The sequence below is a fragment of the Rissa tridactyla genome, chromosome 24, assembly GCF_028500815.1.
Source record: "Rissa tridactyla isolate bRisTri1 chromosome 24, bRisTri1.patW.cur.20221130, whole genome shotgun sequence".
NCBI lineage: Eukaryota > Metazoa > Chordata > Aves > Charadriiformes > Laridae > Rissa > Rissa tridactyla.
Window position 1 is genome coordinate 815,397 of NC_071489.1, and position 22,372 is coordinate 837,768.

At 65.3% G+C, this 22,372-nt stretch overlaps 3 protein-coding genes across 3 annotated transcripts; 1 reads left to right on the forward strand and 2 right to left on the reverse strand.

Moving 5' to 3' along the window:
* Positions 1-4,670: 4,670 nt before the first annotated feature.
* TSFM (Ts translation elongation factor, mitochondrial) lies at positions 4,671-8,317 on the reverse strand. Its single transcript, XM_054183300.1, is given in 8 exon segments — positions 4,671-5,246; positions 5,249-5,472; positions 5,474-5,567; positions 6,217-6,301; positions 6,383-6,505; positions 6,598-6,726; positions 7,308-7,450; positions 8,095-8,317. Coding segments are annotated over 8 exon segments (1,440 nt in total). The 5' UTR covers positions 8,303-8,317; the 3' UTR covers positions 4,671-4,812.
* Positions 8,318-8,729: 412 nt separating this feature from the next.
* Positions 8,730-12,407, forward strand: ASB8 (ankyrin repeat and SOCS box containing 8). The gene is made up of 3 exons (XM_054183225.1): positions 8,730-9,096; positions 10,822-10,926; positions 11,424-12,407. The coding sequence occupies exons 1-3, from the start codon at positions 8,980-8,982 to the stop codon at positions 12,054-12,056; spliced, it is 855 nt and encodes a 284-aa protein (XP_054039200.1). The 5' UTR covers positions 8,730-8,979; the 3' UTR covers positions 12,057-12,407.
* Positions 12,408-12,998: 591 nt separating this feature from the next.
* PFKM (phosphofructokinase, muscle) lies at positions 12,999-22,068 on the reverse strand. The gene is made up of 23 exons (XM_054183224.1): positions 21,914-22,068; positions 21,246-21,344; positions 20,521-20,594; positions 20,327-20,404; positions 19,923-20,112; positions 19,517-19,682; positions 19,357-19,401; positions 19,159-19,267; positions 18,990-19,085; positions 18,793-18,885; positions 18,581-18,706; positions 17,352-17,416; positions 17,182-17,245; positions 16,944-17,090; positions 16,580-16,650; positions 16,396-16,483; positions 16,149-16,301; positions 15,893-16,057; positions 15,732-15,793; positions 15,214-15,325; positions 15,007-15,106; positions 14,702-14,807; positions 12,999-13,527 (listed from the first exon to the last, which is right to left on the reverse strand). The coding sequence occupies exons 1-23, from the start codon at positions 22,038-22,040 to the stop codon at positions 13,380-13,382; spliced, it is 2,484 nt and encodes an 827-aa protein (XP_054039199.1). The 5' UTR covers positions 22,041-22,068; the 3' UTR covers positions 12,999-13,379.
* Positions 22,069-22,372: the final 304 nt, after the last annotated feature.

Here is a 22,372-nt window from a genome sequence, read left to right on the forward strand (position 1 = left end):
TCAGACAGAGTTTCAGGTCTGACCCCCCCCCTTCCCCGATGTGCTTTTTACCTCCCCCCCCCCCCAAAAATCTATTTTATTTGGGGTGATTTGTTTCGAGCCCCCGCCGGAGGGTGGTTTTAGACATCCCACCTTGCCCTTCCTTTAATTAAATCATCCGGTTTAATTAAATCCTTTCCCAATTAAGCCTTTTTTACCTTCATTTCTACGATACTTCGGCACCAACGTCCTCCACCGCGCGACGGCGGCCCGGGAGGAAAGTGCGACGGAGTTTTCCGGTAAAAGATTCGATTTAAGTCTTTTCTGTTCGGTTTTCAGCCCCTTTTAGAAATAAAAACTGATGTTCCCGCTCCCTTTTCCCCCGGGGAATTCGTTAGATTCCCGTTTTTTTCCGTGCTCGGCGTTGCCCCGTTGGCGTTCGGCTGGGTTTAAGGTAATTAAATATCTGGTGTTCGACGCGGGTCGGGCCCAAATCCCCCGCGGACGCTGATGGGGGGGCGGGGGGGGGACACATTGGTGGGGAAATGGGACCCACAGATTCGATCCATGATTCTGGGATCCCGAAACCCCCAGTTCTGGGGTAATTGTCCCCAAATTCTGGGGTCCCGAAACCCCCAGTTCTGGGGTAATTGTCCCCAAATTCTGGGGTGCACCGGGGATACTGGGGGGCACTGGGAATCCTGGGGATCATGGAGCGGCAGTGGGGGGCGCTGGGGATACTGGGGGGCACTGGAGGGTACTGGGGGATACTGGGGGGCATTGGGGGCACTGGGGATACTGGGGGATACTGGGAATCCTGGGCATCCCTGGGTGTCACTTGGGGGCACAAAAGGGCGCTGGGGATACTGGGAGGCACTGGAGGGTACTGGGGAATACTGTGGGGCACTGGGGATACTGGGGGATACTGGGCGGGGGGCACTGGGGGTCACAAAAGGGCTGTGGGAGTACTGGGAGGCACTGGTGGCACTGGAGGGTACTGGGAATACTGGGGTTACTGGGGATACTGGGGGGAGCACTGGAGGGTACTGGGGATACTGGGGAGCACTGGGGGGGCATTGGAGGGTACTGGGGAATACTGGGGTGTACTGGGGATACTGGTGGGGGCACTGGAGGGTACTGGGGGATCCCGGGGGGCGCTGGGGGGTCACAAAAGGGCACTGGGGATCCTGGGAGGCACTGGGGACACTGGAGGGTACTGGGGAGTACTGGGGGATACTGGGGGGGGGCATTGGAGGATACTGGGGGATCCTGGGGAGCACTGGGGATACCTGGGGGGGGCACTGGAGGGTACTGGGGATACTGGGGGCGCATTGGAGGGTACTGGGGAATACTGGGGGGCATTAGGGGCACTGGGGATACTGGGAGGTACAGGGGGGACACTGAGAGCGCTGGGGATATTGGGTGGCACAAAAGGGCACTGGGGATACTGGGGGGCATTGAGGGGGCACCAGGGGGCCACTGGCGCATATTGGGGGGCACTGGGGCATACTGGGGGGCGTTGGGGATACTGGGGGGCACTGGGGGCACTGGGCAATGCTGGGGGGCGTTGGTGGGCACCAGGGAGGCACTGGGGAATACTGGGGGGACTGAGGAATACTGGGGGGTACTGGGGGATCCTGGGGGGCATTAGGAGCACTGGGGATACTGGGGGGCACTGGAGGGTACTGGGGGCACTGGGGATCACTGGGTGGCACTGTGGGGGCACAAAAGGGCACTGGGGATACTGGGGGGCATTGGAGGGTACTGGGGGGCATTGGGGGGCACTGGGAAGCGCTGGGGCTACTGGGAGGCACTGGGGGATACTGAGGGGCACTTGTGGCACTGGAGGGTACTGGGGGATACTGGGGGGCCTTGGGAGCACTGGGGATACTGGGGGATACTGGGAAGCACTGGAAGGTGCTGGGGGATACTGGAGGGCACTGGGAATCCTGGGCATCCCTGGGTGTCACTTGGGGGCACAAAAAGGCACTGGGGATACTGGGAGACACTGGAGGGTACTGGGGAATACTGTGGGGCACTGGGGATACTGGGGGATACTGGGCGGGGGGCACTGGGGGTCACAAAAGGGCTCTGGGAGTACTGGGAGGCACTGGGGGCACTGGAGGGTACTGGGGAATACTGGGGTTACTGGGGATACTGGGGGGAGCACTGGAGGGTACTGGGGAGTACTGGGGGGTACTGGGGGGTACTGGGGGGGCATTGGAGGGTACTGGGTGATCCTGGGGAGCAGTGGGGATACTGGGGGGAGCACTGGAGGGTACTGGGGAATACTGGGGAATATGGGGGATACTGGGGGATACTGGGGGGAGCACTGGAGGGTACTGGGGAATACTGGGGGGCACTGGAGGGTACTGGGGGATCCTGGGGAGCACTGGGGATACTGGGGTGTACTGGGGATACTGGGGGGTACGGGGGGATACTGGGGGGAGCACTGGAGGGTACTGGGGGATCCTGGGGAGCACTGGGGGGCACTGGGGGGTCACAAAAGGTCGCTGGGGATACTGGGAGGCACTGGGGGATACTGAGGGGCACTTGTGGCACTGGGAATACTGGGGGGATACTGGCGGGTACTGGGGGGCACTTTGAGCACTGGGGGGCACAGGGGGCACTGGGAATACTGGGGGGATACTGGGAGGCACAGGAAGGTACTGGGGGGGCACTGGAAGGTACTGGGGGATACTGGGGGATGCTGAGGGGCAGTGGGGGGCACTGGTTATACGGGGGGGCACTGGTTATACTGGGGGGCACAGGAGATACTGGGGGGCACTGAGGGGACACTGGGATCACTGGGGGGGCACTGGGAGGGATCCCCCCCGCCCCGAAGCCCCGCCCCCTTCCCGGAGGGGGCGTGTCCCGCGCCGGAGGCCCCGCCCCCTCCCCGCCCGCGGCGCCTGGAATGTTTGCGAGGTAAACACGGCCCGGCCCCGCCCCCCTCCGCGCGCCCGGCCAATCACCCCCCGCCGGCACCGCCCCCCTCCCCGCCGCCCGCCCAATCACCGCCCGCCGGCCGTTTCAAGGCTCCCCCCCTTCCCCCCCTCACACCCCCCCACCCGCCCCGCCCCCCCACCCCCCACCCCGCCGCCGTCGGTAACAAAATAACAAAGCGCCGGACGCGGCCGCCCCTCCCCCCCCGCCCCGCCCCCCCGCCCCCCCCCCCAACCCCCGGAGGGGGGGCCTGGAAACCGCCGCGCGGCCCGTTTCCTCCGGCGGGCGCGTGCGGGGCGGTGCGGCCCCCCCCCCCCCCCCGCCCCCCCGGTGCGGGGTCTCCCCCCCCATCCGCCCCCCCCCGGGCTCGGCGGCGGCAGCAGGTACCGGGGAGGGGGGGGAGGCGGGGGAGGAGGGGAGGGGGGGGGTCGGAGCCGGAGCCCCCCGGCAGCGGCACGGGGGGAGGGGGTGGGGGGGGGGCGGGGCTGAGATCCCCGGGGTGGGGGAAGGGCCGGGCGGCGTGTGTGGTGTATCCCCCCCCCCTCGTCCCCCCCCCTTGCTGTCAGCCCCCTCCCCCGGTAAAGACACACACCCCCCCCCCCATTATTGCCCCCCACTGTCACCCCCCCGTCAATGCGTGTCTCCCCCCCCCCCACCCGCTGTCGCCTCCGTCCCGGGGGGCACCGAGGCCGCGGTGAGGGGCTGTCCCGGGGGGAGGGGGGACACGGGACCGCGACACCCCGGCTGGGGGCTCTGCCCGGGATGTGCCCCCCCACCCCCAGCCCCGGTGTGGGGTTATGGGGGGGGGGGGAGGGGGGGGCACCGGTTCCCTAAATCCCCCCCTCCCCGTGTCACCCCCAGCAGGGACCCCCGGCGGCGCAGAGGGAGCGGGGACACGGGCTGGGGGGGGGAAGGGGAGGGACGAGGGGGGTCGTGGAGGGGGGGGAGCGGGGGGGGGCGCAGCGGAGCGCGGCCGCGGCCGGTTCAAGTAATCCAGGATAGCTGTTCCAGCCCGGCCTGTTCCCGGTTACTTGTCCCGGGAGGCGGCCGGTGACGACGGGACGGGGGGGGGGGTGGGGTTGTGACACACACGCTACGGTGACCGGGGCGGGGGGGGGGGGGCCGTGTCCCCAACCCCGGGGAGCAAGGGGGGGGACGGGGAGGGTCTCCCACGGACCCCAGGCCCCCCCGTGTCATCCCCCCCCCCCCTTGTCCCCCCGTGTCCCTGCCAGCCCCCCCCCGCCCCCCCCCGTGTTCTCCCCCCCCACCATCAGGGACCAGGGACACCCCCCCCCGTGTGTCCCCCGCCATGGTGGCCCGATGACCACTGTCATGTGTGTCGTCGTCCCCCCCCCCCCAGGGGTTCCCCCCTCCCAGTGTCAAGATGGGGCCAGGAGTGGGGTGGCCCCTCGGGCAGCACCCAGGGGGGCACCCCCCCCGCCAATACAAGGTGTTAAGGACCCCCCCCTTCCTGTTTACACCCCCCTTGGTGTCAACCCCACAGGCCCCTGCTCAGCCCCGGGGGAGCCAGAAAGTGCCGCCCCCCCCACCCACCCCCCTCCATGTTTTTGACCCTTTTTACTCGTTTGCCATTAAAAGCCCAGCAGAAAAGCAGCAGCTCCAGTGGGGGGGGGGGGGGGGCACAGGGATGTTGGGGAGCAGATGGGGGGATGATAGGGCCCCCCCTGCCCAGGGGGGTTGGAACGGGGGCCCCCGCCATGTCCCCACCCCACAAAGCACCGGGGGCCGGTTCCTCCATGGTTTTATTCTGCCTCGTCCGGGGGGGCTCACACGGTGACACCCCCAATACACCCCCCAAGCCCCCCCCACACACAGCTGGGGCGTCCACTGAAGGCCCCACCCAGACCCAGAGATGTGGGGCTGAGCTCAACGTGAGGCCAATTCTGCCCCAGAGATGTGGGGCAGAGCTCGACATGGGGCTGATCCAGACCCAAGGCATGGGGCTAAGCCAGACACAGAGCATGGGCTGGATCCTGACCCACAGCCGTCGGGCTGAGCTCGCTGTGGGGCCGATCTGGACCTATGGTGTGGGGCAGAGCTCCGTGTAGGGCTGAGCTCACTCTGGGGCTGATCCTGACCTGGAGGTGTGGGGCAGAACTCGCTGCGGGTTCCCCTGCCACTACCCCATCTCCGCTGGTTTGCTGTAGTTTCCCTCGCGGCCGTGGGTCCCTCGCTGCTGTGGGTCTGGTCGTGGCCGTGGGTCTCCTCGCCGTGGGTCTGGCCGTGGGTCTCCTCTCCGCAGCGGAAGCGCAGGAAGTCGCGGACATCCAGCGCCCGGTGCCGCTGCAGGAACTGCCCACGCTCAGCTCCGGCTCCAGCAGGAAGCTCTGGGCCAGCAGCCGCGTCTCCTCCTCGCCGCGGGGCTCGTCCTGGGGGCTCCCCACGGCCGTGGGCGCCAGCCCCACAACGTGCTGGGCCACCTTCCGCCCCACCTCCTCCAAGGTGGCCGCAGGGGCTTGGGGTTCCGTCACCTGACAGGCCACCAGCGCCCCGTAGGTGCCCATGGCCACCGGGGCGGTGGCCGGGTAGCCACCCGTGGGCGTAGGCGGCGATGAACCCGTCCCGCTGCGGCACCCGCAGCCACCCCGCGCGCCGCAGCGCCAGCTTCTCCCCCAGCTTCCCTGTAAAACCAGTTCGGGGTCGGCAGGATGCTGGGGGGGAGGAGGAGGGGGGGGTGTCTGGGCAGGGTGGGGGGGTCCTGTCCCAGTGCCCCGCCCCCCCCCCCCCCCCCCCCAGGTTCCCATACCCCTTCCCAAGCCACATCCTTGTTCCCAGGAAAGGACATGGCTCTGGTCACCACCCAGGGTTTTCTTCTGCCCCCCCAGGGTTTTCTGCCCCCCCCCCCCACCAAGGGGTCCTCCCCACCCCAGGGTTTCTGACCCCCCACAAAGGGGTATCCCCCCATTGTTTCTTGCCCCCCGGGGATTCTTGTTTCCCCACCCCCACTCCCCCAGGAGTTTCTCGCCCCTCCCCAGGGATTCCTGATCCCCCACAAAGGGGTTTCTGCCCTCTTCCTCCCCCCAGGGTCGTGTCCCCCCCCCCCGGGTTTACTCACCTCCCCCCTCGAGGTTTTCTGCCCTGCCAGGGCATTCTTGCCCCACCCCCCCCTCCCGGGATTCTTGATCCTCAGGGGGTTTCTGCCCCCTCCCCACTACCACCAGGGCTTCCTTCCCTCCCCTCCCCAGGGTTTCTTGCCCCCCCCCCCCGTCCCCGGGTTTCTCCCCCCCCACCCCCGCCCAGCGGGTTTCTGGTGTTGTCCTCCCCCCTCACCTATGGCCACCGCGATGTGGTCACTGAGCAGCCCCCCCCCAGGTCCTGTCCGGAGCTGAGCCAGCTCCTCCTCCTGCAGCAGGTGCTGGAGAGAGGGGAGAGGTTTTAGGGGGGCTCGGGGGGGGGGTGTACAGGTGACTCCCCCTCCCTGTTGCCCCCCCCCCACCTTGGCACAGCCGTCCTGGGGCGCGGCGGTGGCCTGACACAGGGCCATGGTGCCCAGCGCCGCCGCCTCCACCAGCCGCTGGAATTCCGCGTTTCTGGCCACAAAATCCGTCTCGCAGTTCACCTGCGGGAGTGACAGTGACACCACTGGAGGGGGGGGCGCAGGACGTGTGTGTCCGTCCCCCCCCCCTTAGGGGGTGTCCTCGTGTCACCTACCTCCACCATGACGGCCGCCGTCCCCTCCCGCAGCAGCCCCACCAGCCCCTCCTGCGCCCGACGGTCCCGCACGGTGTTGGCCCGGCTCCAGCCCCGCCGCTGCGCCTCCTCCTGCAGCCAGGCCTCCGCCTGCGGGGGGGGGGGGACGGGGGGGGGGACGAGGACAGGCAGGGGAGTCCCCTCACTGCAGGGCCGCAGACCCCAACCACTGCGGCTGCCCCCGAGAGAGACACCCAGGTCCCTGTCACCCCCCCCCCCAGGTCACTGTTCCCCCCCTCCAGGTCACTGTTGCCCCCCCGCCCCGGTTCCCCCCCGAGGTCCCTGTCACCCCCCCCTTCCCCTCCCGGGTGTCCTTTCCTGGTTCCTCCCCCTCCTGGTGTCCCCCCTCCCTGGTGTCCCCCCAGGCCCCCGTTCTCCCCCCCACGTCCCGTCCCGTCCCTCCCCCTTGGGGCCTCCCCCTTTGGCTCCCCCAGTCACACCCCCCCACCCCGTTCCCCCCCTCCCCCGTTCTCCCCCCTTGCCCCCTCATATCCCTGACACCGCCCCCCCCCGAGGTGTCCCCGTTCCCCTGCCCCCGCCGTGCCCCAGGTCCCCCCCCCGATTCCCCCTTCCACCCCACAGGTGCCCCGCCCGCCCCTGGTTCCCTGTTCATCCCCCGCCCGTCCCGTCCCTCCACCCCCGCTTCCCGCCCCCGTTCCCGGCCCCCCCACCTGCGCCAGGGCCCCCCCGCAGCGCAGCAGGGCCTCCCGGCACTGCATGAACGGCAGCCCCGTCCGCCGCCGCAGCTCCAGCAGCGCCTCCTTGTCCGCCGCCAGCACCGGGGGGACACGCGGAAGAACCGGGCCGGGAGGGCCTGCGGGGGGGAGGGAGGGAGGGAGGGGCGTGAGCCGGCACCGGGGCTCCCCCACGGAGGGGACTGAGGAGTCCGGGGTCCCGGGGCAGCGGCGGCGGGGTCCCGGTGAGGGGTGGAGGAGCCTCGGGGGGGACCGGGTTGGTGGAAGAGGCCCCGGGGTGGACCCGGTGCGGGGTTGGGGCGGGGGGAGAGGGGTCCGGGGGTCCCGGTTGGGGAGAAGGAGCCCCAGTGCGGGGGGGAGGGGTCCCGGCATGGCCCAGGTTGACGGGGGGGGTGGGTCCCGGAGTGGGGAGGAACCTCGGAGAGGTCCCGGTTGGCTGGGGGATGGGAGGGTGGTCCTGGGCGCGGAGAAGGACCCCCGGGAGGGGCCCGGTTGGCGGGAAGGAGCCTTGGGGGGGGCGGGGGCAGGAGACCGAGGGAACCGCGGGAGGGCTTCGGGGCAGGGGGGAACTCGGGAGGGGTCCCGGATGGTGGGGGGGAGTCCTGGGGGAGGAGAAGGGGCCCCGTGAGGGCCCCGGTTGGCGGGAAGGGGCCCGAGGACGGCCCCGACAGGGGGGAGGGGGGTCTCCGGGGAGCCGCGGTTGGGGGGAAGGAGCCCCGAGGGTGTCCCGGGGGGGAAGGTTCCCCCCCCCCCCGTCGCTCACCCGCGCCGCCCCGCACACCGCGCTCAGCGCCGCCCGCTGCATCCCGGCCCGTGCCCGCGGCGCGCCACGATGACGTCACGACCTCTACGGAGGCAGCCGGGGGGGGCAGGAGCGGCGCGCATGCGCGGGGTGGGGTCGCCGGCCGTGGATTGGCTGTCGGAAGGGACGGGAGCGTGACGTCACTCCGAGCGCGACGGCGCCGCGCCATTGGCTGGGGAGGGGGCGGGACCCCCTCTCCCAGGGCCCTATAGAGCCCCCCCTGGCCTTGGCCCAGACCCCGCCCAGCTCTAATAGAGCCCCCCTAACCCTTATAGAGCCCCACAGGCCCCTACGGAGTCCCCCGGGACCCTCATAGAGCCCCCCTCCCCCCGCGCCCAGTTAGGGCCGCCGGAAGCCAGCGGGTGCGCACGGAGAAGGCGGATTGGTGGAGAGCCGGGAGGGGGGCGGGACTTGCGGGCGGGAGCGGCTGGCGATTGGAGGAGAGCGACGTGGAGTGGGGAGGGCGGGACCTCCCGAAGCGGGGGCGGAAGAGTTGCGAGGAGGCGGAGCCTCGCGGAAGGCCGGGAGCCGGATTGGCGGAGGGTTAGGCGGGGGCGTGGCTACGCATGCGTCCTGACTCACCGCGTCACTTCCGGGTGGTAGCGGCGGTGGCTTCCGCCTCCCGCTGGGCCTGGAGCGGCCGCGTCGGGACGCCGCGGAGCGCCGGGACCCCCCGGACCCCACCCCCGAGACCCGCTGCTTCTCCCCGCGGCGCTCGGTGCGGCCCAGGCAGCTCTTCCCGCCCCCGCCGCAGCCGGGGGGGCCCGGCGGGGCCTGGCGGCGGGGGCGCGGCGGGGCCTGTCCCTGGGGCATGCGGAGGCGGCGGCGGCCGGGCCGGCCCGCACTATGTGGTACATCATGCAGAGCATCCAGAGCAAATACTCGCTGTCGGAGCGGCTTATCCGCACCATCGCCGCCATCCGCTCCTTCCCGCGGGACAACGTGGAGGATCTCATCGGCAGGGTGAGCCTCCGGCGCCGCCGAGCGCTCGGGAGGGAAACGGAGGGTCTGCCGGGGATGGGGGGGAGGGGCACCCCTTCCCTGAGACCCGGTGCTGCCGGAGGGTTCCCGCTCCCGTTTCGCGGCGGCCGGGCCGGGGGCATCGCTGCCCCTCTGGGTGAGGGGTTTGGGGCGCTGGGAGCTTGGGCTCGGCCCGGGTCGTGCTGTTCGGGCACCCCTGGAACGCTGCGAGCGGTTCTGGTCCCCGCTGGACAAGAGGATGAGCGATGGTGGCTTTAAACTGAACGAGGGGAGATTGAGATGAGATCTGAGGAAGAAATCCTTGGCTGTGAGGGGGGTGAGCCCCTGGCCCAGGTTGCCCAGGAAGCTGTGGCTGCCCCATCCCTGGAGGGGTTCAAGGCCAGGTTGGACGGGGCTTGGAGCAACCTGGGCTGGGGGAGGTGTCCCTGCCCAGGGCAGGGGGTGGCACTGGGTGGCCTTTAAGGTCCCTTCTAACCCAAACCTTTCTGTGATTCTACACACAAAAGCTGTTGCCAGGCTGGAGAGGGGTCAGGGAAGGGCCACCAAGATGATCCAAGGACTGGGAAGCTGTCATGTGAGGAAAGGCTGAGAGAACGGAGTTTGTTCAGCTTGGAGAAAGGAAGGTTTGGGGAGACCTTATTGCCATGTTCCAGTCTTTAAAGGGTGGCTACAAAGAAGGTGGAGATTCCCTTTTTACAAGGGGTCCCATGAAAAAGATGAGGCGTGGTGGGTGTGAGTTGCTCCTGGGGAGATTGCGACTGGACACAAGAGGAAAATGGTTCACACTGAGATTCTATGATAAAAATGAGGCTCCGGGCCCTAAAAATGAGGCTTTGAAACACAAAAATGGCTTTGGAAAGTAAAAATGAGGGTTTGGATCCTGTAAAAGTAGCTTCAGGCAGTAAAAAAAAAAAGGCTTTGGGCCCTAAAAAGAGGGGTTTGGACCCTCAAAATGCGGCTTTTGACCCTATAAATGAGGGTTTAGACCCTAAAATCAAGCTTTAGACTTTAAAATAAGTCTAAGAAAGGTTGGACCAGGTGTTCCTCAGGGTCCCTTCTGACCTGGCTTTCTGCGATTCTACCCTGGCTAAGCCTGGCTGATCCGGGCAGCTTCTGAGCTATTTTGGGTGGTGAAGGTTCCTCCGAGCTTCTTAAGCCTCCTTAGAGACGCCCTTTCAGAGCTGACAAGTCCCTGGGTTCAGCCCGGGGCTGTGTCCCACCAGAGGATGCTCCCGGGGCAGCTCGGGCCGCGCCGGTGGCTTTTAAACGGCTCCCGGTTCATTTGCCAGAGGCAGAATTTCTCCAGCCCCACTGTTGGCCTCGTACCCGCCGTTCCTCGGGATCCTGCTGGCGCAGAGAGCCGGTGTGCGGGCAGCGAACCTCCACGTGGGTTATTCCAGCCCCCTGCAGCACCCAGGTTTCTTCAAGCATCGTTTAACGATGATGAATTAATTAAAATTGAGGCTGGGAGCAGACACACAGGCTGTCGAGCGTTTCTGCCCGGCGGGGAGCTCTGTGCAACCGCGGTGCCCGGTCTGAAAACAAACCCCAGGAGGGCTTGCGCAGGAGCGTTGCGCCGTGTATCTATTAATAAACGCTTTCTAACGATGCAAATCAGGGCGCATCAGCTGCTGGCTTGGGGGTGGAAAAGGGCCAAGAACGGGTGGGTTTGTTAATCCCGGCTGCGGTTTCCTGTCTTCCTCGCAGGGTGCGGATGTGAACTGCATGCACGGCACCCTGAAACCGCTGCACTGCGCCTGCATGGTGGCTGACGCCGACTGCGTCGAGCTGCTGCTGCAGAAGGGAGCGGAGGTAAAGGCTTTTAAAAAAAAATAAATAAATAAAACAAAAGCACGTTAAAAATGCAAAGGTCCCTTTGAAAAGGGGCCGGGAAGTCGGGAGGCGGCGGCGGTGGGTGCCGATGGACAGCTGAGATTTGAGCCGATGGTTTTAAGCAGTGCCGGTTTTGTGCCCCCTGACGGGGAAAAATGGGCCCAGGTGAAGGTTTATCGTCTCCGTAGGGAGGGAAACGTTTGTGCCCGAGAGCTCAGGGGTGCCGCTGCCTGGGGAGGGAGGGTGGTTTTGTGGTGCAAGCCTGAAGGAAGAACTGAAACCTATATATTACCTGATTTTTGCCAGTTCCTTCTGTCTGCCGGCAGGTTGTACTCTCCCTCCCTCCCTGCATTATTTTCCCATCCGCTAAATTTGGGATGCAGGAATGGTTTTGCGGAGCTTCTCCTGCCACTGGCAGGAACTGGGGTGTCTCAGTGACGCCCAGATCCTTTCTCCTCCCTCCTTTTCTCCTGCAGGTCAATGCCCTGGACGGCTACAACCGAACAGCCCTTCACTATGCGGCGGAAAAGGATGAAACCTGCGTGGAAATCCTCCTGGAATATGGGGCCAACCCCAACGCGCTGGACGGCAACAAGGACACCCCGCTCCACTGGGCCGCCTTCAAGAACAACGCCGAGTGCGTGCGGTCGCTGCTGGAGAACGGCGCCCTGGTGAACGCCCGCGATTACAACAACGACACACCGCTCAGCTGGGCCGCCATGAAGGGGAACCTGGAGAGCGTCAGCATCCTGCTCGACTTCGGGGCCGAGGTCCGGGTGGTTAATTTGAAAGGTCAAACCCCCATCTCGCGGTTGGTGGCGTTGCTGGTGCGGGGATTGGGTACGGAGCGCGAAGATTCCTGCTTCGATCTTCTCCATCGAGCTATCGGACATTTTGAGCTAAGAAAAAACGGCAGCATGCCCTGGGAGGTGACCAGGGATCAGCAGCTCTGTGAAAAGCTCACCCGGCTCTGCTCGGCCCCCGGTACCTTACAGACGCTCTCCCGTTACGCCGTACGCCGCAGCCTGGGCGTGCGGTTCCTCCCGGAGGCGGTGAAGGAGCTGCCGCTGCCCACCTGCCTGAAGGAGTACGTGTTGCTCCTTAGCTAAGCGAAAGAGGAGGCGCCGGGGCTCTTCCTCGCCGGCCTTCGGCTCCTTTGTCACCGCTTCCTCCTGGCAGCGCCGGGGATGAGGTTCGCCGCTGGGTTTGGAACTTCCAGGTGCCACATTCCCCTCCCCGGTTGCTGTCCTGGTTTTCTTTTCCTCCTGCTCTGCTTTTCCGCCTGAGCCGGCGCGGGGCAGCGGGGATCTCCCGGTGCCCGCTCACAGACGGCCCCGTGGTGTCTCCCTGCCCACAGCGCCTGCTCGGCGGCTCCTCACACGCGCTTTCCCCTCAAATTCGGCCTCATCAGATGAACAATCCCCCTTTAACGGCAAATTATATCCCAGCTGTTGGATTAACCTGGGTTTTTTCTCTTTTTTTTTTATTTTTTTTTTGTATTGGGGCGGACCTTGGGGAAAGGAAAGCTTTCTGGGTGCGGGGAGAATGGGGAAACCCTCCTCCTTTGAAGGACCTTCAAGAGAAGGTGGTGTCGGACCCGGAGAAGTCCTGTGGAACGTGTCAGCTGGGATTCCGGTGGAAAAGCCCACCGTAAGCACACGTAGCGAGGCTGTGTGTTGTGTAACGATGCTGGCAGGCCCCTTCACTCGGTGCCAACACTCGCACGTGGCCGCAGCTCAACACCCCCCAGACGGGGCAGAGCTCATGTCCCTGCGGCTCCTGGGGCTTCAGGGATCCAGCTGTACCCAGGGATCCCGGGAGAGCCGCCCCGTGCTCTCCAAGGTGAAGTCAGGCGGGCAAATTTTCATAATTGCGTTATGGGAGAAACTTGGCGGGGGCGGGGGGGGTTGGTGTCGGAAATCAGGTTATATATATTTTATTCCTCCCTGTTGGGCTGGGAAACGAAGCCATCGGGGCCAGGGGTGCATGTGGGGCGGTGGGAGCCGCGTTCCCCTTCCCCAGGGGGTGAGCGCCGGAGGGTTGGAACACGATTCGTGTTTGCCACCGCGAGTGAGTGGTGAATTTATTGCAGCATCTCAATTCTGAATTTTTAACACTAAAGTGGTGCCCGAGGGTCTCTAACCTGCACCATTTGCTCTCAGCTCATCGCAACATCCCGCCGCAACGCTTGGGGAAACTCTTTTCTGTTTAAAAAGCCCATAAAATACCTAAACCAATCCAAAATTTACCCTGAGGAAAACCTGTGCTTCGGGAAAACGGTTCTTTTGCCGAGGCAGAGGGTGCCCTTGGGGTGTGGAGGTGCTGCCCGGCTTCCCGGGGAAGTGCGAGCTACAACGGGGAGCGCTTGTTTTGGAGGTTCCCCGGAGGGACACGGGGACGTGCTCTGGGGAAGCCGTGCCGACCATCGCCTCTTAGATGTTGGCCTCGAATGACACGCCCTTGCGCATGACGTGCTCCAGGTGGGCTTTCTCCGAGGTGTCCAGCTCAATGTGGTACTTGGCCAGGATTTTGAGGATGGGGCGAAGCTTGAGCCACCACTGCTCCTTGGGGATGCGGTGCCTGGGCGAGAGAGAGAGGGCGGTGTGATGGTCGCGGGTGGAAGCAACGCTGCGTCGCCCAGGGAACCATTCCCAGCTTCTGTTTAATAACCCCGTGAACGCTCCGGGCTGGGGGCAGAGCAGCCGGAGACCTGCCCGGTGGAAAAGGAGCTGGGGGTGTTGGTCGACAGCCGGCTGAAGACGAGCCAGCAGTGTGCCCAGGTGGCCAAGAAGGCCACCAGCATCCTGGCCTGTATCAGGAATAGCGTGGCCAGCAGGACTGGGGCAGTGATTGTCCCCTGTTCTCGGCACCGGGATGGCCCCACCTCGAATTTTGTGTTCAGTTTTGGGCCCCTCACGCCAAGAAGGACATTGAGGGGCTGGAGCGAGTCCAGAGAAGGGCAACGGAGGTGGTGAGGGGTCTGGAGCACAAGGAGAAGGGGCTGGAGAACTTGTGAGGAGCGGCTGAGGGAGCCGGGGGGGCTCAGCCTGGAGAAAAGGGGGCTGAGGGGAGACCTTCTTGCTCCCCACAACTCCCTGAAAGGAGGGGGTAGCCAGGGGGGGTCGGTCTCTTCTCCCAAGGAATGAGAGGGAACGGCCTCAAGTTGCGCCAGGGGAGGCTTAGGATGGATATTGGGAAAAATTTCTTCACCGAAAGGGTTATCAAACATTGGAACAGGCTGCCCAGGGGAGTGGTGGAGTCACCATAGGATGGTTTGGGTGGGAAGGGGCCTTAAAGATCATCTCGTTCCACCCCCACATCCAGTGGGACACCTCCCCCAGCCCAGGTTGCTCCAAGCCCCGTCCGACCTGGCCTTGAACCCCTCCAGGGATGGGGCAGCCACAGCTTCTCTGGGCAACCTGGGCCAGGGGCTCACCCCCCTCACAGCCAAGAATTTCTTCCTCAGATCTCACCTAAATCTCCCTCTTCCAGTGTAAAACCCTTCCCCCTCGTCCCATGGCCCCAGTCCCTAAATGCCATCCCTGGAGGTGTTTAAAAGCCGGGCAGACGCGGCGCTGAAGGACATGGGTCAGTGGTGGTTTGGGCAGCGTTGGGTTGACGGTTGGACTCCACGATCTGAAAGGTCCCTTCCAACCTAGACAATTCCGTGATTCTATTCTGTGATTTATCCTTTCTGGGGCTGGGGCACGGTCCTGGGGTGGGGGGGACAAAAGGGCTGGGGGGGGCCACCTACTCGAAGTCGGTCTGCTCCTTGAGGTCGGTGATGGGCTGGAAGACGAGGCTGCGCTTGCGCATGCCCAGCAGACAGGCCGAGTCGGCCGTGTTGGCGAAGATGCGACCTGCGAGGGGAGGCGGGGAACCAGCTCAGCCATTCAGTCCCTCCGGGGGAGGGGGCCAGCACCCCCCAAAATCTGGCATTGAAGGATCAGAGCAAGCGTGGACTTTCGGAAGGAGCCAGGGGGTTGCTTTTGGGGGTGGGGAAGGGTAGGGGCTTTTGGAAAGACGGCAGAGAACCCCCCCGCCCTGTGCGGCACCCACCGTGCCGGGAGCACTCCTTCATCTTCCCGGTGATCCAGGCCACCGCCTTGGCACCCATTTTGGTGCCAAAGTTCCGGTCGAAGGGGGTTGGGGTGCCACCCTACGCCGGAAAAATCACTGGGTAAACCGGAGGAAGCCCCGGGCAAGGGTCTCCTGACCCATAGCCCCTTCCTTGGGGGCTGCACCCCCGTTGCCGGGGGTCCGAACCTGCTGCATGTGCCCCAGCACATTTTTCCGGCAGTCGAAGATGCCCTTTCCTTCCTCCGAGTAGAGGTTGTAGATGAAGTCGGTGGTGTAGTTCTCGTTGCACCGCTCATTCCTGTGCCGGAGGGGGGGGAAAGGTGGGCTCATGGCGGGGACGACACGAGCGCGGCAGGGCTCAGCCACCCCCCAATCCCCTTCCGGAGCCCCTGATCCCACCCCAAATCCCTGTTCCACGCTCCCGTCCTAATCCCATCCTACCCCCAATCCTCATTCCACCCCTCCATCTCACCCCAAATCCCTGTTCCACCCCCCCATCCCACCCCTTACCACTTCCCATTCCACCCCCCATCCCACCCTCCCCATTCCATTCCGCACCCCCCATCCCATTGCAACATCCTGATCCCCGTTCTGCCCCCCCGCCCCGATCCCCATTCCAGCCCCTCCATCCCATTGCAACCTCTTCATCCCCATTCCATTCTGTCCCCCCCCCGAATCCCATCCCACCCCCCCTGGGGCCGTACCTGAGCACCAGCCCCCTCTTCACCGTCGTCTTCATCTTCTCCGTTAAATGCTCCACGTTGACCTACGTGGAGCGTGATATGGGTGTTGCGGGGCGGGGGGGCTTGGAAGGGGGAATAAATGCAGCCCCCACTGACCTGGGGTACGGGGGGGGGTCCCCAACCTGCAGGTCGTGGATGTTGAAGTGCTCCTCGTAGATGTAGGCGGCATCGGCGCCCCCCGCCAGCCCCGCCATGGTGGCCAAGTAGCCACAGAAGCCACCCATGGTCTCGATGATGAAGACGCGGCGCTTGGTCCCGGCCGCCGACTGCTTGATGCGGTCGCAGGTCTGCCGGAGGCGGAAGAATTGGGGCGGAAAAAGGGGATTTAGGTTAAGGGAGTGTTGCTGTTGTGGGGGGGCAGGGGGAGCGGGGCCACACCGTGGTGATGGTGTTGAGCGCGGTGTCGGCGCCGATGCTGAAGTCGGAGCCGGGGACGTTGTTGGAGACGGTGGCGGGGATGACGCAGAGCGGGATGCAGAGCTCCTCAAACTTGGCCCTCCCCTCTATCAGCTCCAGGCTGCCCGTGAAAGCCTGGGGGACATTGCGGGGGGCGGGGGGGGGGGGGGTCAGTGCTGGTGCCAGCACAGTGCCCCCCACCCTGTGCCGCCATCGCTTCCCCGCTCACCTCGAAGCCGCCGATGATGATCAGCCCGTGGATGCCGAAGTTGCTGATATTGGCGCTGATTTCCTCAAAATATTTCTTGGGCAGGGTCCTGGGAGGGTGAAACCGCCCTGGCTGAGCCCGCCCGGGGTGGGGGGCTCCACCTGGAGACCCCCCCCATGGGATTTCTCGGGGGGAGGAGCATTACCTCTTCGTTCCCAGTTTGGATCCTCCCAGCCCCGTCCAGCCGCCGACCCTCTCCCAGCTGATCTCTTCCACCTGGGGGGAACGCAGCAAGTTGGGGGGCGTTAAAGGAGAAGATGGGGGGGGGGGCGGGCAGGAGAAGGTTTTTGGGGTGTTGTGACCATATTGGAGCGATATTGGGGTAACCCGGTGCCCCTCAACCCGGGGGATGACAGCGGGATGAGCCGTGGGGGGCTGGGATGAGGAAGGGGGTTGAGCATCCCCATCTTGGGGGCTCCTGGGTTTTTCGGGGCTGCCCCCCACCCTGTGCACCCCCCCTTTTCCCCCCCCTCCTCCCCCCGGGGTGGGAGGGGGGGGGGGTGTCGCACCTGCCCGAAGGCGAGCCCCTCGAAGCCGTCGTGCACCGCCAGCATGCGGTGCCCGTGGATGAGCCCGATCCGCACGGTGGATCTGACGGCCGCGTTCATGCCGGCGGCCGGGGCGCCCACGTTGAGCACGGCCAGCGTGTAGCCGCTCTGCGGGGACAACGCAGCCGGCGTTAAGTGTTGGGGGGGTGGGTTCTGGGGCTGGGGGGGTGTCCCCGTCACCCCCTCCCCGTTGCCATACCTTGGTGGAGGGGGGGCGGATGTGTGCCAGCAGCTTGTACACGTTCCAGTTGTTTTGGAAACTCCTGCAAAGTGGGAGGAGGTGGGTGTGGGACACCCGGGGGGTGGTCGGAGCTCCGAGGGGTGACCGGAGCCCTGGGTCCCCACTGGGGACGGATTGCAGACACTCACCGGCCCCGCAGCTTCAGGGCGTCTTCGAAGCGGCCCTCGTTCATGGCCGTCGTCACGTCTTTGGTCTGCGGGGAGCAAAGATGGGCGGGTTTGCATCGCGTTGGAGGAGTTTGCGCCGCACCGTGTGGCTTTGCACCGCGCCGGCTGGCTTTGTGTCACACCGTATGGCTTTGTGTCACAGCGCGCGGCTTTGTGTCACACCGCATGGCTTTGCACTGCACCGTATGGCTTTACGGCACACCGGACCGGTCGGATTTGGCCAGCATGGGCTGGGTTTGCATGGTGTCGGATGGGTTTGCGTGGTCCCGGCGGGGTTTGGAGCGTGCCGGCCGGGCTGGCACCGCACCGTGTGGATTTGCACCGTGCTGGCCGGGTTTGCACCGCGTCGGGCAGGTTGGCATCACGTTGGCTGGGCTTGCACTGTGCTGCATGGCTTTGCACCACCCCGGCTGGCTTTGCATCGCGTTGGACGGCTTTGCATCGCGCCGCGTGGTTTTGCATCGCACCGCGCCGGCCAGATTTGGACAACGCCGGCTGGGTTTGCGTTGTGTTGGGTGGGTTTGCATCGCCGCAGTGGGGTTGGGAGCATGCCAGCCGGGCTGGCATCGCACCACGTGGGTTTGTGCTGCGCTGGCCGGGTTGGTATCACATTGGCTGGGATTGCATCACACCGTATGGCTGTGCATCGCACCGCACCGGCCGGATTTGGACAACGCTGACCGGGTTTGGATGGCCCGGGCTGGGTTTGCGTTGGCGTCGGATGGGTTTGCGTTTCCCCGGCAGGATTTGAAGCATGCTGGCTGGCTTTGCATCGCACCGCACTGGCCCGGTTTGCACCGCACCCCGCTGGGTTTGCATTACATTGGATGGGTTTGTGCCACACCGGCCGGGTTTGGACGGCACGGGCTGGGTTTGTCGTTGTGTCAGAGGGGTTGGCATTGCCCCGGCGCGGTTCGGAGCGTGCCGGCTGGGCTGGCACCGCACCGTACAGCTTTGCGCCGCACCGCGGCGGCCGGGTTTGCACCACTGCCAGCCAGCTCTGCACCGCGGCCGGGGGGGGTTTGCATCATGCTGCCTGCCTTTGCACTGGACGCTGGTTTGCCTCCCACCACCTGGGTTTGCTGCACACTGGTTTTGTGTTTGCGTCGTGCCACGCGGCTTTGCATCGCACCCGTCACTGGGGAGCACGGGGGTGCCCTGGGGGGTCCCGTCCCCCTGCCCCTACTCACCACCTGGACGCACTCCATAAGGGGCAGGCGCACGGCCTGGTTGCCTGAGAGGCTGACGACACAGGCGGGGGTCTCGGGGGTCCCCTCCAGCAGAGCCATGACGGCTTCAACACCCATCCGGCTGCCCTGTGGGGACAGGGATGGGGACAGGGACATTACCGCTGCCCCAGACCCCCTCTACCCCAGGGCCGGGGTGGGAGGGAGCTGCCTACCAGGATGCGGTCGAAGGCAGAGGGCGTCCCACCGCGCTGGACGTGACCCAAGATGGTGACCCGGGTGTCATATCCCAAACGCTTCACCACCAGCTGCAAGACAGGGATGCACCTGGATCCGGTCCCGGAGCGGGACCGGGAAAGGGCTGGGACAAAAAAATCAAGGGGTTTCTCCCTCCCCTGCCCTCCCCGCTCACGGTTTTGATGTCGTCGGAGGTGATGGCCTTGCCGTGCTTGTCCACAGCACCCTCGGCCACGATGATGATGTTCAGCCTCGAGCCGCCCAGGCGGGTCTGGGGGGTGGAAGCCGGGGGGTGACAATGGGGACAGGGATGGGGACAAGGCGCCCGCCGGAGCCCGTCCTACCTCCGTCAGCCTCCGACACAAATGGTCCTCCCAGTCATCCTCGGGGGGAGACTCGGGGATGAAAACCCAGTCGGCGCCACAGGCCAGGGCGGTGATGAGCGCCAGGTAGCTGGAAATGGGTAAAAAAGAGGTTGTTTAGGGTTTTTTCCCCAGTTTCTGTCTCAGGAGGCGGATCGGGGTGGTGGCACAAGGACGTACCCGCAGTGGCGACCCATCACTTCCAGCACGAAGGTCCGTTGGTGGCTGCGGGAGACAGGAGTTTCACCCCACGGCAGAGCGGAGTGGGGTGCGGACACCTGGGTCGTCATCGTCCCCCCAACCCCGGCGCGGGGGACACGGGGGGGGGTGTCCCCGTCACCTCTGGGCCGTGGTGGTGATGGCATCCACGATCTCCATGATGCGGTGCAGCGCCGAGTCGGTGCCGATGGTCATGTCGGTGCCGCAGAAGTCGTTGTCGATGGAGCCCACCATGCCCACGATGTTCAGGTGACTTGACCTCTTCGCCTCCTCCGCCGTGATTCCCCCTGCCGCAGGGTGCGACACCCCCTTTTCCCTCTGCCCCCCCCCCCCAAAACCACCCCCAAGGGGCCAAACACCGGCACAAACCTCCGGCGTGGGGGAAAAAGCCTCACTTTTTCTGGGTACAACCCTTCTGATTTTGGTGCAGACCCCCTGATTTTGGTACAGACCTCCCTTTTTCATCCCGCAGATGAAATCTGGGGGGGGGGTTCTGGTAAGTGTGGGGGGGACACACACAAACGTACCCACTTTGACCAGTTCGGCCAAGAGGCTGCTCCACTCGGCCCGGAAGGTGTCGGCGCCGGTGAGGCTGCCGTCGCCCCCGATGACGCAGAGGTTGGTGATGCCGCGTTTCACCAGATTCCGGGCGGCTTTGAGGCGTCCCTCCCGCGTCCGAAAATCCTGGCACCGGGCGCTGCCGATGACGGTGCCCCCCTGCGGGACCCCCCCCACCCCCACCGTGGGTGCTGGGTCCTCCCCAGCACCCCCATGTCCATCTGTCCATCTCTTCCCCCCCCACCCCCATCTCAGCTCCGATTTCGGGTTATTTTCAGGCTTGACCCCGGCGCCGTGGCGTAGGGTTACACCATATTCCGCCCCCCCCCAGCCATCGGTGCAATGAGTTGGCCGGGCTCAGCCATCAGCTCACCAGCTGCAGCATCATGGAGACGCTCTCCCACGTGGCCTCCTTGATGTTGTCCCCACCGTCCACCAGCCCCTGGTAGCCCTGGGAGGGGACACACACACACACACACGCGCAATGTTGAAATGACCCCTCCCCACCCCAAGGCTTTGGGTTTTTTTTGCTGGGGGGGGGGACACACACAAGGGGACAGCACCAACCTCATGCACGAAGTAGACCTTGGCGCCGGTGTAGATGCCCACCCGTACCACGGCGCGGACGGCCGCGTTCATGCCTGGTTGGGGGGGGGGGGGGACACACAGGAGAAGAGTGTCACCCGGGAGACACCCCCCCCATAGGGACACCCCCTCCCTAAAGCCATCATCACAGCGCCGGGCTCGGCAGCCCCCCCAGGCCCCCCCTTGAATCCGGCCCCGCAGCTGCCCGGGTTATTTTTGCCCCGTTGACATTTAGCGGCGGTGCCGCATGACACCGGGTGACAAGCGCGGTGGCAGCGGGGGGGTGGGGGTGGTGGTGAGTGGAGACCACCCCCAGGCTGGATGAACCCCCCCCCCGCCATGAAATATCCCCCATCCCTGGGACCACCCAGGTGCAGGACAAGCTTTGGGTTGAATCCTTGCATTTTTGGGCAACCCCACCACTTTGTGCCAGCTCTTTAAGCCCCCTCAAATTTTGGCATGGGGCACCCAGACCCCCCCCCCCCCCGCACCCCAAACCCCCCCCCTTAACCCTGCCCCATGGCTTTGTCACCCCACTGTCCCCCCAAGGTCACCCCCAAACCGCAGCAGGGAGAAAACTCAAGCAACTCAACCGGTTGCAGGATCTGACCCCCCGCAAAGTCCCATTTTCACCCGATTTCTCCCCAAAACGGGGCTCGACCCTCACGCAGCCGCCAGCTTGGGGGGGTCCCGGGGGTGTCGCTTACCCTGGGCGTCCCCCCCGGAGGTGAGGACGGCGATGGCTTTGCCGATGCCCAGGCTCTCGGCGTGGATGTGTCCCCGCGGCAGCTGCGCCATCTTCTTGGCTGCAAAAAGAAGAGAATTGGGCAAAAGCCGGGGTGGGGAGGGCGCGAGGTGCCCCCGGTGTCACCGTCACCCGCCGACTGGCACCCGCCGCCCGCCCGCCCCTAAATGGGGCCCGAGGGGGGAGGGACCCGCCGGTGGTGGTGGGGGGGGCATGGTCCTACTGGTGCCAGTCTGGGTTCCCTGCTGGTGCCAGTCTGTATCCCTTACTGGTGCCAGTCTGCCCTCCTCACTGGTGCCAGTCTGTTCTCCTTACTGGTGCCAGTCTGTATCCCTTACTGGTGCCAGTCTGTTCTCCGTACTAGTTCTGGTCTGTATTCCTTACTGGTTCCGGTCTGTATTCCCTGCTAGTATCAGTCTGTTCTCCGTACTGGTTCCAGTCTGTTCTCCTTACTGGTGCCAGTCTATATTCCCTGCAGTTACTGGTCTACCCTCCTTACTGGTTCCAGTCTGTATTCCCTGCTGGTTCCAGCCTGCCCTCCTCACTGATCCCAGTCTGTGTCCCTTACTGGTCCCAGTCTGCCCCCCTCGCTGGTCCCACTCGTCCCCCGTCCCCCGCCGCGGGGCTGACCTGGCGGGTGCCCCCCCCTGGGGGCGGTGGGGAGGAAGGTGAGGAAGAGGAGGAGGGCGGCGAGGGAGAGCGCAGCCGAGACCAGCAGCCGGGAGGCCTCGGGGGAGAGCTCGGGGACAGCCACCATCCCCGCCGGCGCCCGAGCCGCCGGAACGGGACCGGCTGGAACGGGACCAGCTGGATCGGGACCAGCTGGATTGGGATCAGCTGGAACGGGATGGGCTGTAATGGGATCAGCTGTAACAGAATCAGCTATGATGGGATCGCTGGAATGGGATCAGCTGGGCAGGAATGCCCAGAGGCACAAGCTGTGCTGGGATCACCAGTAACAGGATCAGCTGGAATGGAATCAGCTGTAGCGGGATCGGCTGGAATGGGATCACTGTAACGGGGTCGGCTGGAACAGGATCGACTGTAATGGGATCGGCTGTAGGGATCAGCTCTGCGGGAATGCCCAGA

Bases quoted from the DNA above. Each gene is read 5' to 3' on its own strand.
- ASB8 (XM_054183225.1), top strand. From the start codon at position 8,980: ATGTGGTACATCATGCAGAGCATCCAGAGCAAATACTCGCTGTCGGAG. The intron at 9,097-10,821 runs GTGAGCCTCCGG...TCTTCCTCGCAG, and splicing joins TGGAGGATCTCATCGGCAGG to GGTGCGGATGTGAACTGCAT. The intron at 10,927-11,423 runs GTAAAGGCTTTT...TTTCTCCTGCAG, and splicing joins TGCTGCAGAAGGGAGCGGAG to GTCAATGCCCTGGACGGCTA.
- PFKM (XM_054183224.1), bottom strand. From the start codon at position 22,040: ATGGTGGCTGTCCCCGAGCTCTCCCCCGAGGCCTCCCGGCTGCTGGTC. The intron at 15,794-15,892 runs GTTGGGGACCCC...CGCTCCACGTAG, and splicing joins TCAACATCCACGACCTGCAG to GTCAACGTGGAGCATTTAAC. The intron at 14,808-15,006 runs GTGGGTGCCGCA...CTCCCCTCGCAG, and splicing joins GAAGGAGTGCTCCCGGCACG to GTCGCATCTTCGCCAACACG.